Source organism: Montipora capricornis, chromosome 10 (genome assembly GCF_036669925.1).
Source record: "Montipora capricornis isolate CH-2021 chromosome 10, ASM3666992v2, whole genome shotgun sequence".
Classification (NCBI taxonomy): domain Eukaryota; kingdom Metazoa; phylum Cnidaria; class Anthozoa; order Scleractinia; family Acroporidae; genus Montipora; species Montipora capricornis.
The window spans coordinates 47653365-47668853 of record NC_090892.1 but is presented as its reverse complement, the minus strand read 5'-3'; the positions used below and the strand labels follow the sequence as shown (position 1 = coordinate 47668853).

General features: G+C 40.1%; 1 protein-coding gene across 1 annotated transcript; it reads left to right on the top strand.

Moving 5' to 3' along the window:
- The first annotated feature begins 4111 nt into the window (after positions 1-4111).
- Positions 4112-12952, top strand: LOC138020941 (Golgi-associated plant pathogenesis-related protein 1-like). Its single transcript, XM_068867829.1, has 4 exons — positions 4112-4195; positions 4614-4634; positions 6713-6944; positions 12553-12952. The coding sequence occupies exons 1-4, from the start codon at positions 4147-4149 to the stop codon at positions 12950-12952; spliced, it is 702 nt and encodes a 233-aa protein (XP_068723930.1). The 5' UTR covers positions 4112-4146.
- The last annotated feature ends 2537 nt before the right edge of the window (positions 12953-15489 follow it).

Sequence of the window (15489 nt, the reverse complement as noted above, 5' to 3'; positions counted from 1 at the left end):
AGAGGTATAGGGATGTTGTAGGTAGGGAGCTTTGAGGCTCAAAAACAAGTCTGTTAGCATCACGAAGGCCCTCACTCTCACATGGCAGTGGCCAGGAACGCAAGAAGACCGGTTAAAATATTTGATATAAGGAATTTTGAGCAGAAATAATACCTGATGATGACTTCTGATAATGCAAATCCCATTCACACCGAGGACTCTATCTCTCATTCCCAGTCACAAAATCCCAGTTCCCAGCGATGAAATCCCATTTCAGTCCCAGCTCTCATCTTACCCCTTCATGACCCTCATGTAGTTGAACTCTAAACTAGATAGAATTATCTTTTGATCTGCGCTAACGACCAGATCGTTCAATTCCCGTCCGAGCCTTCAATTTTCAGGCTTTTCTTTCGTTGCTGCTTGAGTAACCATCATAACGGCGGCAATGTTAACAAGTAGCCCAGAAATTTTATACTTGCCTGCCAGAACGAGAAGTTATAAGTTAACGGATTGAACAAATCAGTACCCAGGCTTTCACCATTTCCAGGAAACCGAAAGTTATCGTCGCCAAGCACTTTCGTCTCATTTGAACCCAGATCACACGGTTGTAAAGAGCCCAATGACGTCACACAGAATTGGAAATAGTTCTCGCAAGGACTTACACTACACCAAGAGGGTGTGCGTTTTGCATCGGTGCGTTTTGCATCGGTGCATTCACCATTAAACAATCTGCTTTCTGGGTTTTTGTAGCTTACGAGTTTCAGCGATAATATGCCCCAGCTGCTGCAATGCTCCTGGAATTGTAGAATTCATGTGAGAACGTTGAGTAAACAGGAGGAAACAAGCATATCTCTTCAAGTACTCGACAAGGCATTTTGATGCCTGATGCTGATGGTGACATTCAACTTACATTATTGGTTTAAAATATTGCGTGCACTTAAGAGACTCAAGCCAGTTTTAACACTATCAACGAACTGGACTATTTGGAAGAATTGAATCTACCCAACTGTACATGTCACGTAACAGCAAATGTTATGAGTAAAAATACTGAGCAAATGTTATGTTACCGAATGAAACACCAATAGCCACCTTAAAACCAGGCGCTCCTGTTAAAATTTTCTGGTTAAGAGGCTGGCTATGATTCTGCTCCAGAGAATTTTTTTAAGTGTTCAGAGAGTTTTATCTTAGCCTGCTGATCACTTTTCAGCAGTAAAAGTGGTGTTAACCGAGTTCGTTTTGCTCGAGATATAAGACAAAATATAGGGTATTTTAGATGGCTCTTTTGTTGACATTGTAACCTATCACGTCACATTAATGAGTGCATCTTCTTGAGCAATTATTGGTTTTTCATTTAATTTGGTACCATACCATTTGCCGTTACGTGAAAGAATTGGGTAGATTCAATCTTCCCAAATGGTACAGTTTGTTGGAAGTGTTGAAACTGGTTTGAGACTCCTAAAACACTTTTGTTTCTGGATATAGCGTCACGAAGCCAGCAATGTAACACGGCCAAATACATTGCCAAAAAAATAAAGGCAAGGGAAGCTTGAGGAAAAGAAAGGTAGCGAAGCTACTTTCTTCCCCAATGATTTAAAAAGTTAGTCTGCTTACGAGCCAAGTGGCCCAACACGCCGGAGCCTATCCCCGGTTTCCGTAGCATGAAGCGACTAAGAGTATTTCTACCCCCCTCCCCCTGGATGGGATGCTAGTCCATCGCAGGGCTACCCCAAGCATTAAATTCGCCGCCAGCATTAAATTACACCGGTTTGCATTTCCTCTGGTTGGAGAAAGGCACCGGGAGGGTAGTGTCTTGCCCAAGAACACAACGCAATGTCCCCTGCCAGGTCCCGAACACGGAGTCGAGCACACTAACCATGAGGCTACCGCGCCTCCCCAATGTACTATCATTCTGCAAGCCATGAATGGTTTTCTTGGTACAAAGTGTAAAAGTGAAAAGTAAATTGTATAAAACTTTAGCTTTGTGCAAAGTATTACAGTAAAAGGAAAACACGCTTATTATAATTCTGGGAGGTCCGTAAAACGCAGCACTTTCTATTGACAAAACACCTTTGTCATAAAAGCCTTATGTTTAGAACATCTGCCTTACGCAAGCAAAGGCGGGCGCTGTAATGGTCACAAAGCTGATCATAATAAACGGGTCTTTCGTATACAGGCGTGCATATAAGCATCTTAACAATCATCGAAAAACCAGTTTTCTATATCGTATGTGTTAAAGGTGAACTCTTTATGGTAACAAGTGAAACTATGTTGCCTCGCAGTTGTGAGCGCAATTTACGATTGCGTAGAGAAGCCTGAAAAATTCAGAACTTCAACGAGGTTTGAACCCGTGACCTCGCGATACCGGTGCGACGCTCTAACGAACTGAGCTAGTATGGAGCCACTGACTTTGGGAGCTGGTCATTTCTGGGTACACATGTTCCCGTGATGAGTGAATTAATGAACGAAATGCTATACATGTGAAATCCATCATATATTGCACTGCGGGTATGAGATCAAGTGAAACTATGTGCAATATATGATGGCTTTCATATATATAGCATTTCGTTCATTATGGTAAATTCTAAGAGAACTTTGCTTGGTTTTGAAATGTTATGATTGCGATCTCATTACACCTCGGTACCCAATTTTCATTCACCTGACAAAGGCTGGAGACGAAAACAATTGTTCCAACTCACCGGGACAAGAAAAATGAGCACAAGTCTCCAAATGTTGAACATGTTGGTCAGTTTTAAATGACATTTAAGTGTAACATGGTAGCCAACACTCAGGAGAGACCTTCAATTACTATACTAACTCTTCCGATGCGGAGTCTTTAAAACAGTGTACTTGAGTCGCAAATGAACATGTTGCGAAAATCACCCGGTTGATGGCATGTTGAGAGACTTTTCATCTGTGTAATGAATACTTGTATGCATTTACACGCTGAAATTTAATCTTTATTCCTTGAACTTATCAATTTCACAAACTAATTGAGGTCACGCTGTTCCCCTCATCCTAGCATCAAGTTAAATATCACGAGGTAATGCCCACATAAAATATAAGGAACTCTTTCAAAAGGATGTATAAACATACAGTAACCTCGCCATATGTGAAGTCGAATTGCAATAGCCCTTGAGGGCGAGTAATGTGGGCGTGGCCATCGAACTCTCAACTCCCTCACTGAGCCAGATGGTCAGCGGTGTAAACAATCTCGTTTGACTTGCCACATTTCAGACATTTCTTGTAGTTTCAAATTTTTCTTTCTCAAGTATTTCACACAAAACTGAAAAATAACGTACACAACTTACACCAATAAAAAAACCTATTTTGGGGCATTAAATGCCCGTAGATTGTGTTTGTTTTCATTGAAAGGCTGTGCTGAATCGGCAGTAGCACAAGGTTTGGTCCGCTGTTCATCTGTACTGACAGCTTGACAGATGTATGTCATAGTGTACACAAACAATCGCTGATGTACTCATATTCACAAGGCGCGTGACTCTTTAGTTATGACATTGAAAAAGTAAACAACTACAAATTTAACTTACCTTACCTCTGACAATTGCAAGTGCTATGAATTTCGGTACCGATGAGAACACAAAATTATTTCTTTCAATTCTTTTCAGAGGTATCCGGCGATACCTAAGTTAAACTTTGGGTTACTGGCAATAGTTTCTATTCCCTGCAATCGGAGATCTCTAGCTTTTCGTTTGCTTTCGCTGTGCTGATTAGCCCAGCGAGAGCAAAAAGAAAAGAGATCTCTGCTAGCAAGGAATAGTTTCTACTTCGAATTAAGTAACATTGAGCGCTCTTTTTTTTAAAGATGCAACGGTAAAACATTTGTAGTTTCTTACTGTGTAAAAATCCGTTGGTAAGTATCTTATCTTTATCAGATGACATTTCAAGAAGTGTTTATAAAGATATGCCTTCGGCAGTCCTACTGTAGAAGACGAAATTTCTGCAACAGAACTGATTTCACAATATTGATTATTTTTTAAACTGAGTAAATCAAAGAATACTGAAAGCGAGATATTTACTTTGACTTTATTATATTGGAACACCTTTCTTTCCACCTGGGCCGACTGCAAAAAGATCAAAAAATCAACTTCTCCTCAGACTATAAAACCCAGCACAGAGAAGTCAGCGTTACTGAGTTTAACAGTGCTGAGTATGGCTTTTCGTATCCCACTTCTGTTGTTTTGGGTACATTGCATCTTTGGTGAGACTATAAAACTCTATTTTAACTAAAGGCCTTTTTTTAAGGAAGACAAAAAGACCTAGTTAACTGAGAATTCAGCTTTGGATGAGAAAGGGAACTAAAAACTTGCAAATTGATTCCGAACCGGCGAATCGGAGAAATGAGTTAAGACGGTATTCAGATTATCAGACGAACAGGCAAGAAAACGAAATTCATACTGACGTCGAGTTATTGCTGTAAAAAAGAACTTTTTCGAAAGGACTAGGACTGGCTTTATGAGCATAAGTCAATTTAAAATGATGTTAAATTTTTTAGTCATTTCAAAGTAAGAAACAATGGACAATATTCTAGTGATCTATTTCCTTCTTTTCCCGAAATGATTGAATTGAAGTAAAAAAAACTTATGGTTAGATTAATCTGCTCTTGCTTTCTTTTTCAGGCGTACTAAACAAGGCTTACGGTAAGATTCAATCGAAAGAATTTTTTTCTAGATTAATTGGCCTAATCACGGTTTTGGTTGCCATATAATTGCTTGAAATTTACGCTCAGTCAGACATGCGTCTGTCGGAAGAAATACAGACAAATATAAGGGAAATTTAACTTTTCGCTGGACAAATTCTGGTGCAGGTATAGGATCCTCAAATTTTGTCAGTAAAATCCTTTGCTTAGCAACTGAACTTTACCATTCACAAATTTTTCTATTTTGAAGGTTTTCTCAAGTCATTTTAGAGCCGATTCTCATAGAAACACGGTTATTTCGGATACGTTTGCTTACCCGTCAAGATGGCTTCCAATAACAGGGCCGTGGCAAGGGGAGGGGCCGGGACGTCCGGGCCCCCCCACGCCGCCCCCCCCCCCCCCCCCAAGAAGCAAAAACACACAAGTATAAAATGCAACCTCATTCCCAGGTCTTTTCCCCGCCGAGAGGGTCTAGGCGGTGAAAAGCTCTAGGAACAAGGTCGGTAAAAAATGGTGAAAATAGAATTTCTTCTTCCAGAAGTTTGAAACAACACTTGGAGATATCAACTATTCCGGATAGAATCATTCCTGATAAACTTCAATTACAGTATCATTTCCCCATTTCATATTTTTACTTCTTTTATTCGGTGATACAAAACTACGGAAAGAAACAGTTAAAAAATTACAGCAAACGAGAAATGTGACAAAAATATAAATGTGTCAAATTGTCTTAACATCCACCCTCTCTTCATCATTGGATTCGTCTTTGGAACATCATCTTAACTGAGCAATGTCCTCTCAAAAACTCTGAAAATCCAATCAGAAGTCGCTCTTATCCTAGGTAAGGCCCTAGGGTAATATAAAGTAAAAAAGTATTTCGCTACAGAAATGCCAGAGAGGAGTTCTGAGAGCGGCTAGGAGTTTATTGAAGCAGTTGGTTTCCAGTTACCCCGACTTGGAGATAGACGAAATCAGCCAAGAAATCATTTCCTTGAAATACAAGTTGCTTATAATCTTTGTGACCCCTCAGTTTTTCCGGGCCTGCTACGTCCCTGAATAAAGCCTATTATATGTGCCAGTTCCATTGGAGCCTTTGCTTAGTTGTATGATTTAAAGGACCTTTTGGGTCTACAAGTTAAACAGAGTCATTTTTACTTTATTCATCTTTACTCAGGCCATAAATTGAACTGAAAAAAAAAAAACGTCGACCCTGAAGGGAACTTAGATTATTAGCCTAGCAATTAAGGCGGGGAAAAGCTAAAAAAAATAGAAGTAGAATAAAATTAAACATGATTTCAGTTTGGCATGGAAGCCCCAACGGAGGGTGGTAATTATAATGAACGAACTGTTAACCCACTGGCAGATATTCATGAGATATGGAGTTGAGTCTGGGAATCGAACCCAGGCAGGAAAGCGATTGCACAAAGCACAACGCCAACCTTGTTTCCCACAATACACGTGGAAAGCGCGCAACATTGACCGAATGAAAAAATGGCCACCAATAAATTATTCTTTTGTATTTGTGTCAATTGGCCTTACTGGCCTCGTTGACACGTGAAAAATTGAAAGAAGCTTGGCTGTAAAACGTGGCTAGTCAGGCTTATATGCACGAAGATATAGAGGATATTACATGGCCTCCCGGAGATACGAAATTTCTCTTCGAGTGTTGAAAAATATTTCACGAGTGAGCGCTGCGAAAGCTTGAAATATTTTTCAATACAATACGAGAAGAGAAATTTCGTATCTCCAAGAGGCCATTTAATATTATATTTATTACATAAACACCAATGAAATACTAAATCATTTCACGAAAGGCATCTAATGCACGTGTTTATAAGTAACCATGGCAACAGTTATCTTTTCGCGTGTGAAGATAACATGTCATCGTGTGAAGATATCATGTTTTCGCGCGAAAGCTCACTTTGTATTTCATCCGTGTTTATTTTGCATAATAAAAAAGGATAATTTACTGGCGGCCATTTTTGCATTTGGTCTACAATTCCACGTTATGATCACTAGTTTTGTCAACGTGGCTCTCGGTACGGATGACATAACTTTCCTCGTTTTGCTTTTATTTAGGGTCTTTCGAAGAAGATGGCTTAGTGGCACATAACAAGTATCGCAGGATTCACGATGCACCAGATATGTCGCTGGATTATTCTATGACACGACAGGCAACGGCTTACGCTAAGCATTTGGCAGGAAGGGGAAGCCTTCAGCACTCCAGCTCCAGCCAGAGACCGGGTCAGGGCGAAAACCTTGCTATGGCGTGCGGACGTGAACTGTCGGCACAGCAAGCTGTTGAGATGTGGTAAGATCATAATTTTTTCTGTTTCAAAACCATTCGGTAACAGCAGATGGAGTAGGTTTACCACCATTTCACGACGCATGACAGCGGCATAGCAAACTAATCGAAGGATCGTTCAAGTTATCGCTTGGACTACAGCTTTCTCAGAGTTGTGATCCTTTAACCAAGCTGTGTCCCAGACCAGATCACGTAATCCTTGGTAAGGGTAGATAGATGTCAGATTCCTCTTGAGTAGACTCATTGATCACGTGATCTCCGAGTACGATAAAGGATAGACACTTTGTTTCGTTAAGCTACAAGATGGGATACTAGGTGTTTTGGTGTTTTATCTTAGAAACGACATCCGTGGTATTTCCATTTGACCTTGAACCACTTTATTAAAACAAAGCCTGCAAGAACTCATGGCTTCAAAGCCAGTACGATATGTAGAGCTACAGTAGATACAAGTATCACGCAAAATCGCTTGAATATTTTCCCGGAAATTCCCAGTGTTTCCTGTTATGTTCGAACTGCAAACGACTCCACTAGATGATAACAGGAACAATAACTTGAACTACATTGCGAAAACTCCAGTTTAGGAAAATTTTATTTGGAGCGCGAAGCATATGTTCAGACATCCCATAATAATAACACATCAAAATGTCCGGGTAGGGTCGGTGCACTACAAGTCCAGTCGCAAAGCGGCTCGTGAAGATCTCCCGCATCGGGTTCGGGCCCGAACAACTATAGATATCTTCACAAAAATTTTATTGTTTCGAAGATAAAGTGAGTCGTGTAGATAAAAATCACAATAATGATCTTATAGTTAATTGTTGGTTGCGTGAGAAATTGTTGAACCATATTGATTTTAACTGTGTCGTCGAGAGGAAACGTCCTCCAGTTAACTTCAAGTTGTGTCATTTGCCGTCTTTGTCAGGATTTGAAAGGCAAAGAAATATACAAAAACTATATTAAGACGCCCCGGTGAGTATTGTTTTTGCTTATTGGACCTAATGTTTTGCGGCATTTCCAACGTTCCTGCTTAACCTCCCTACTGTTTGCGCCATACGACATCTTCATTAGCACTAAACTATAGAACAACAGTGGGATATATTACGGTATTCACGGAGAAAACGGCTTGATCGTGTCACTACTGACATGAAATTACTTTACCACTTCAACAATAAAAGAAAAATGCATACATGACCTCACAAACCCTTGAAGAAAATCCCTGATTTTTTAGTAGAACTAGATGCTTCTGTGAAGCATACACTGGCTTGCCTGTGGTACGTGCTACAGAAAATCAGAAGGCACTGAATTGTGACGGTGGTATTGAACTACAGCATTCCAGTCTCTGAAGAATAACAAATAAAAGAGAGGCGAGAAACATTGGCTTCTGGGCTGACATGTTGATAATTTTCAAGTTCCCTCACAACTTGTTTTCACCACAAGTGTGCCCTATGAGCATCCGAAAACTTTGTAATACTAAACTTCACTGAAGTCAAGCCCTGTTTAGCGGGGTTAGTGTTGGGATGGGAGACCAAAACAATAAACCCCTCATAAAAACAGAAACATCTGACCGAAAATACTATTAACGCTAACAAATGCGAACTCAGCAAGGTACAGATTCTGTTAGCTTGCTTTATGCAAAACAAATATTGATAAAAAAGCAAATAAATATTGATACACAGTTTTCAGAAAGAGAAGAAGGAAGTTTCCCGGACGGTCGATCGAGAATAAAATATTTACGACATGAAAACAACATTAATTTTGAACCGTGAATATAGAATATAAAAAGTTACGATCACCGACAAACATTTTGGGAGATTTTTGCTACGTTCAAGTAAATTGCAAAATCGAAAGTGACATGGCCGGAATTCTGCGGGCGCTGTGATTAAGTTACCGCGGCATGTTTACTCGCCAAACAGTGAAGCATCTGTGTCAAATGATTGCAAGATACCGGGTTTTTGTAAGTTTCTTTTTCTGTCAAGTGTCATAAAGTTTGACAATGAAATGAGCGAAGTCAAAACAAAGATCACAATCGCCCAACTCTTGTTTATGCAAAGTCAAAATTTACTCTCCAAGACGCGTACGACGTTATTTATCACCAGGTAATTCCATCATTTTGGAAATAGCGGCTACTTTATTATTCATCTCAAGTTTTTACTGATTTTGGGCCTCATTTTGTTGAAACTCAAGCACGCTTCCAACAGGCCTGTGAACCCTTCCTGCTTACAGAGCAATACTAAAAAACTTCTCCCATATCACATTTGAACCTTAAGCTCGAAAATTCAATACACAACATGATATTATAATTCATAAAGGCAGAAAATACCACAGAATCCTTTTCCAGGGAAAATTTTATTGAAACAAACAACATATTTGCTCTTAGAGGCGAAAACCTCTTCCTATTTGATTGCGTGCGTGAAGACAAGAAACTCAATTGTGTCAAATTACCATGTACTTCAGGTAAATACTGCTCACTTTGATTTCGTCTCGACGGGCGATAGATTGTTGTCGAAGTCCAGTACACGTCGCTTTTGAGATTCATGCCTAGTTTATCCAACTGACTTTCCATTATTGAGCTCCATAAGGGTATATTTTGTTTAAGGATCCACTAAAACGCCATTCGCGTTACATGACTTTCGACGCCATTGCAGGCTAAGTTAATGATTCTACTGTGCCCACCAGAGAAATCTACGCAGTTCCACTACCCTCTCGATCCTAAGAAAATACGCCCAGAAGGCTCTATACACAAAGACACCACTTACCAGGGGAGTGACAGGCAAGACTTTTACCGACACGGAAAAAAAAAAAAAAAGAAAAAAAGAAAAAAAGAAAACGAGATGCTTCTGTGAAGCATACACTGGGTTGCCTGTGGTACGTGCTACAGAAAATCAGAAGGCACTGAATTGTGTGGTGTTGAAATACAGCATTCCAGTCTCTGAAGAACAACAAATAAAGGAGAAGCTTCTGGGCTGACATGTTGATAACACAACTTCTGTTCACCACAAGTGTGCCCTCTGAGCATCTGATAGCTTTCTAATACTAAAGTTCACTGAAGTTAAGCCCTGCCGGGCGGGGTTAGTGTTTGGATGGGAGACCAAGACAACATTACCCTCATAAAACAGAAGCATCGGACCGAAAATACTACTAACTCTAACAAATGCGAACTCAGCAAGGTACAGATCTTGTTAGCTTGCTTTATGCAAAACAAATATTGATGAAAAAGCAAATAACTATTGATACACAGTTTTCAGAAAGAGCAGAAGGAAGTTTCCCGGACGGTCGATCGAGAATAAAATATTTACGACATCAAAACAACATTAATTTTGAACCGTGAATATAGAATATAAAAAGTTACGATCAGCGACAAACATTTTGGGAGATTTTTGCTACGTTCAAGTAAATTGCAAAATCGAAAGTGACATGGCCGGAATTCAGCGGGCGCCGTGATTAAGTTACCGCTGTATGTTTACTCGCCAAACAGTGAAGCATCTGTGTCAAATGATGGCAAGATAGCGGGTTTTTGTAAGTTTCTTTTTCTGTCAAGTGTTATAAAGTTTGACAATGAAATGAGCGAAGTCAAAACAAAGATCACAATCGCCCAACTCTTATTTATGCAAAGTCAAAATTTACTCTCCAAGACGCGTACGACGTTATTTATCACCAGGTAATTCCATCATTTTGGAAATAGCAGCTACTTTATTATTCATCTGCGTCACAAGTTTTCACTGATTTTGGGCTCATTTTGTTGAAACTCTAGCACGCTTCCAACAGGCCTGTGAACCCTTCCTGCTTACAGAGCAATACTAAAAAACTTCTCCCATATCACATTTCAACCTTCAGCTCGAAAATTCAATACACAACATGATATTATAATTCACAAAGGCAGAAAATACCACAGAATCCTTTTCCAGCGAAAATTTTATTGAAACAAACAACATATTTGCTCTTAGAGGCGAAAACCTCTTCCTATTTGATTGCGTGCGTGAAGACAAGAAACTCAATTGTGTCAAATTACCATGTACTTCAGGTAAATACTGCTCACTTTGATTTCGTCTCGACGGGCGATAGATTGTTGTCGAGGTCCAGTACTCGTCGCTTTTGAGATTCATGCCTAGTTTATCCAACTGACTTTCCATTATTGAGCTCCATAAGGGTATATTTTGTTTAAGGATCCACTAAAACGCCATTCGCGTTGCATGACTTTCGACGCCATTGCAGGCTAAGTTAATGATTCTACTGTGCCCACCAGAGAAATCTACGCAGTTCCACTACCCTCTCGATCCTAAGAAAATACGCCCAGAAGGCTCTATACACAAAGACACCACTTACCAGGGAAGTGACAGGCAAGACTTTTACCGACACGGAAAAAAAAAACTAAAAAAAAGAAAACAAACAAACTAAACGAAGACCTCGACTGGGTTTGCCTTATAAGGCAACCCAGTAAAAAAAAAGAAAACAAACAAACTAAACGCAGACCTCGACTGGGTTTGCCCATAAGCAACCCAGTAAAAATACTCGCAGAACGCTCTATCCACAAAGACACCACTTACCAGGGGAGTGACAGGCAAGACTTTTACCGACACGGAAAAAAAAAAAAACTAAAAAAAAGAAAACAAACAAACTAAACGAAGACCTCGACTGGGTTTGCCTTATAAGGCAACCCAGTAAAAAAAAAGAAAACAAACAAACTAAACGCAGACCTCGACTGGGTTTGCCCATAGGCAACCCAGTAAAAATACTCGCAGAACGCTCTATCCACAAAGACACCACTTACCAGGGGAGTGACAGGCAAGACTTTTACCGACACGGAAAAAAAAAAAAAAAAAAAACTAAAAAAAAAAAAAAAGAAAACAAACAAACTAAACGCAGACCTCGACTGGGTTTGCCATGAGGCAACCCAGTAAAAAGAAAACAAACAAACTAAACGCAGACGTCGACTGGGTTTGCCCAATCCAATGTCCAGAGGTCAATGCAGCTGCTTTTCTTTACTTGGCAACTCTTTCGTGAAGTGGATTGTCTGTATTCCCGACTGATGTTGAAGTTGGGGAGGAGAGCAAGGAGACACTTTGTGACGCTTACTAAAATCCATGTGCATCTAATTATGTGCATTTCTGGACACTTGCTGCATGAACAACGTCACGAGGTGTTCTCTTTACGCGTCTCCTCTGGGTAAAATCGCATCTGTTCAAATAACTGGCGATAAATGTCGCATCCTACACCTGAACCTCGAAATAAACAGTAATCTCAGTCCTAACTCAAACCCAAAGCCGATTGTTCTCAATACACCTTATTCCAAAATGGCCGCCATTAAAATATTCTTTTGTTTTTATTCAAATAAGCCCTTGATGCCTCGTTCTTAAGCTTAAATTCCAAAGAATATTTTATCTTGAACGAGGCAACAAGGGCCAATATGTATCCGCATAAATCAGCGGCCATTTCGGAATAAGGTGTATAGGTATTGAACCGCTTTTCAATTCCATTTCCCTGCTTTTCATTATGCTGGTATTCTTTAGTTCCAGCGGACAAAGTGAACACTTAAGACAAAATGATGTGTCGCGTAAAAATATCCCCAGCTGAACTGATGAATTGATAATGTCTAATCCATTGCTCTTTCCTCCCTCAGGTATAAAGAAGTGTGCAAGTTCAATTTTAATAATCCTGGTTGGGGATACGGCACAGGACACTTCACCCAGATTGTGTGGAAGCAGAGTATCGAGCTCGGGATAGGAAAAGCTACGAGCAATGGTTGCACTTACGTTGTGGGTCGCTATCGTCCTGCTGGAAACATAATGAACAATTTCAGGAGAAATGTCGCCAAGGGTAGATTCGAAAAGAATTCCTATTGCAGTGGTGGGGGTGGTGGCAACGGTGGGGGTGGTGGCAACGGTGGAGGTGGTGGCTGGCGTCCAGGAGGCGGCGGAGGTTGGAGACCTGTGGGAGGGGGAGGTGGTGGTGGCTGGAGACCGGTGGGTGGAGGCGGTTGGAAGCCTTCTGGAGGTAGCTGGGGCCGACGCCGGCGCTGATAAGTCATGCACCAACAGTGAAAAAAATGTTTAAATCAGCTGGATGGAAAAGGAAATGAAATAAAGATTAACATCACGATTTTATGTGTGTGGTTTTGTCAGCACAATCTACGCAGCAGCTATTTGCGTGGGATGCCGTAGGCATTACACAATTATAAAATTATGTAAATCAGCTCAGTTTCATCTAAGAAACATTAATAAAATCAGAAAGCATCTCAACAATGACTCTACGGAAATAATTATACATGTTAACTAGGAAGTATGATCACATTACGCCTGTGCTTCAGAGTCTTTACTTGTTGCCTGTTAATTTTATAATGATTTTCAAGATTTTGCTATTAGTTTATAAGGGACTTAATAACTTAGCGCCATCATACATTACGGATATGCTTAGTTACAGAAACTATTCTCGCTCATTGAGATCTGCCTCCATGAAGTACTTAGCATTGTCTAAAACTAACACCAAGACGTATGGCGATCGGGCGTTTTCCGTGACTGGCTCGACATTGTGGAATAATTTACCATTAGAAATTAGGAATTTATAGGAATGTAAATAGTTTTACCGGTGGCGTTAAAAGCGCCCCTTTTAGGCAGGCGTATAGCGTGTAGCGTATAGATATACATTTTTTCCACTTATACACATTTTACCTTTCTCTCCTTATAATCTTGTCAACAAATGTCATTTTAGCTCCTTTTAATGTATTATTTAGTCTTTTATTGTTGCAGTTTAGGATGAAATAGTGTTAAAATTACGTTGTTATTATTATATTGTAAAACGCTAAGGACAAGTAGTGGTTCTGCGCTTTAGAAATAAATGTATAATAATAATAATAATAATAATAATAATAATAATAATAATTATTATTATTGTTATTATTATTATTATTATTAAAAACGATTTCTTAAAACATAAGCAAGCGAATATTAACGTTGGAAGCGGACGTTTCGGGGTCATCATGACACCATTCTCAAGGCAAAGTGAGTAAGTAATGCGAAGATTTGATTTCTATAGTCTCTACGAATTAGCATAATAACAAAGGATCACAAGTTCTTCAAGTGAATACCTTTGCGCGATTCGAGTCCGTTTGCTCTTTTAGGGATGGTTTAAATTTTCGTATATAAAGCATCTCAATAATTAGGCAATCGAATTTGTTAGAACATTTAGTAAGCACCTGAATTTGTTCTAAAAGACAATGTTGTACATTCGAGTTATGTTCGCTCAAATAATGTTTACAAATTGACGACGATTTTTGTTTGTGTCCATCAACGCGTTCGTGAAGGTGGCCGCGAGTGTAACCAACATATCCTGCATCGCACAGGTTACATTGAAATTTAGAAACTAAATATTGTTGGTTAACAATGGCTGGCTTGACTTCTCGAATTTTAAGGTCTTCGTTAACTTTCCTGCTGATGAACACAGGCTGACTTGTGGTCTTGATTTTTGAGTTGAGGTCTGTGAGACGTTTTTTCACCACATTAGCAGAGACCTGATCTTTAAATGGTATGATATCTCGGATGGGGTGTTTTAGTCGTGTCGGTTGATGGAATGTGCTGCTGGTCTGCTACCTTAGAATCTACGAATTGCTTGACGGCCAGATTGAATAAGTGCATCGGGTACTTAAGCTTTAAGAATACTGGCTCAAGCCGTCGCATTCTTGTGAGAAGTAAGACCAGTCGGATGATATGCGGTATGCTCGATCTAACATGGTGGTAATTAGACTGCGCTTGTACCGATTATCCACGTGGCTCTGATAGTGGAATAAAAGGCCCGTATTAGTTGGTTTTACGTAGACCTTGGTCTTGATTCTGGGAAATGTTAAACTTAGCTTGAGAAGGTCAGACGAAAGGGGCCTTATCTCTGTGAGATTAAGAGCTAAAGAGCGGAGATTTGGCATGCAATGACATTTCTACTAGGACACCTCGACGATGAGGTAGGCGCATCCGTATCCTTAAATCTGTGTTACTGCGAAGCTGGTGAAACATCGCTCATTAAAAAGAAATATCAAAACATCAACCGATCATATGACATTCCATGAAAAGGGAAGCCCCCCGATTCTCATTTCATTGATTTTTTATAAGTGTCGGATCACCAAGGTCCTACAAAAAAAACACGTTAGCAGCACACACCAGGGTTACTCCTAACTATCTGGCTAGAGATCTTCTTCTCACTACTTTTTCCTCCGGCAGCGCTTTACCCATTTGATGAGGGCCCGTCTCTTGCTTCTAACGGGGCCTCTTTCATGGCCAAAAAGAATTCTGGGTAATTCTGCCATTCCATGACAAGGGAAGAGCCCCGATTCTCATACAAGTGTCGGGTCACCAGGTCCTACCAGAAAAATACAGCACCGATCAAGAATTTTAGCTTTCAAAACTTGCCCAAATTGTATCGGTAGGTGCTGGAATTCGTCCACAGAAAGGCCAGAGGACAACTTCACTCGTGAACCGCCACGTTTACAACAGAGCATTTTAGGCGTCCCAGTATGCACAATACCATCTCTGACCTCTGTCTCGAGAGACCAGACACGCACGGTTCTTAC

Excerpts from the sequence above, each read along its gene's own strand:
- LOC138020941 (XM_068867829.1), top strand. The coding sequence starts at position 4,147 with ATGGCTTTTCGTATCCCACTTCTGTTGTTTTGGGTACATTGCATCTTT. Across the intron at positions 4,196-4,613 it reads TTGGGTACATTGCATCTTTG|GCGTACTAAACAAGGCTTAC; the intron begins GTGAGACTATAA and ends TTTCTTTTTCAG. Across the intron at positions 4,635-6,712 it reads CGTACTAAACAAGGCTTACG|GGTCTTTCGAAGAAGATGGC; the intron begins GTAAGATTCAAT and ends GCTTTTATTTAG.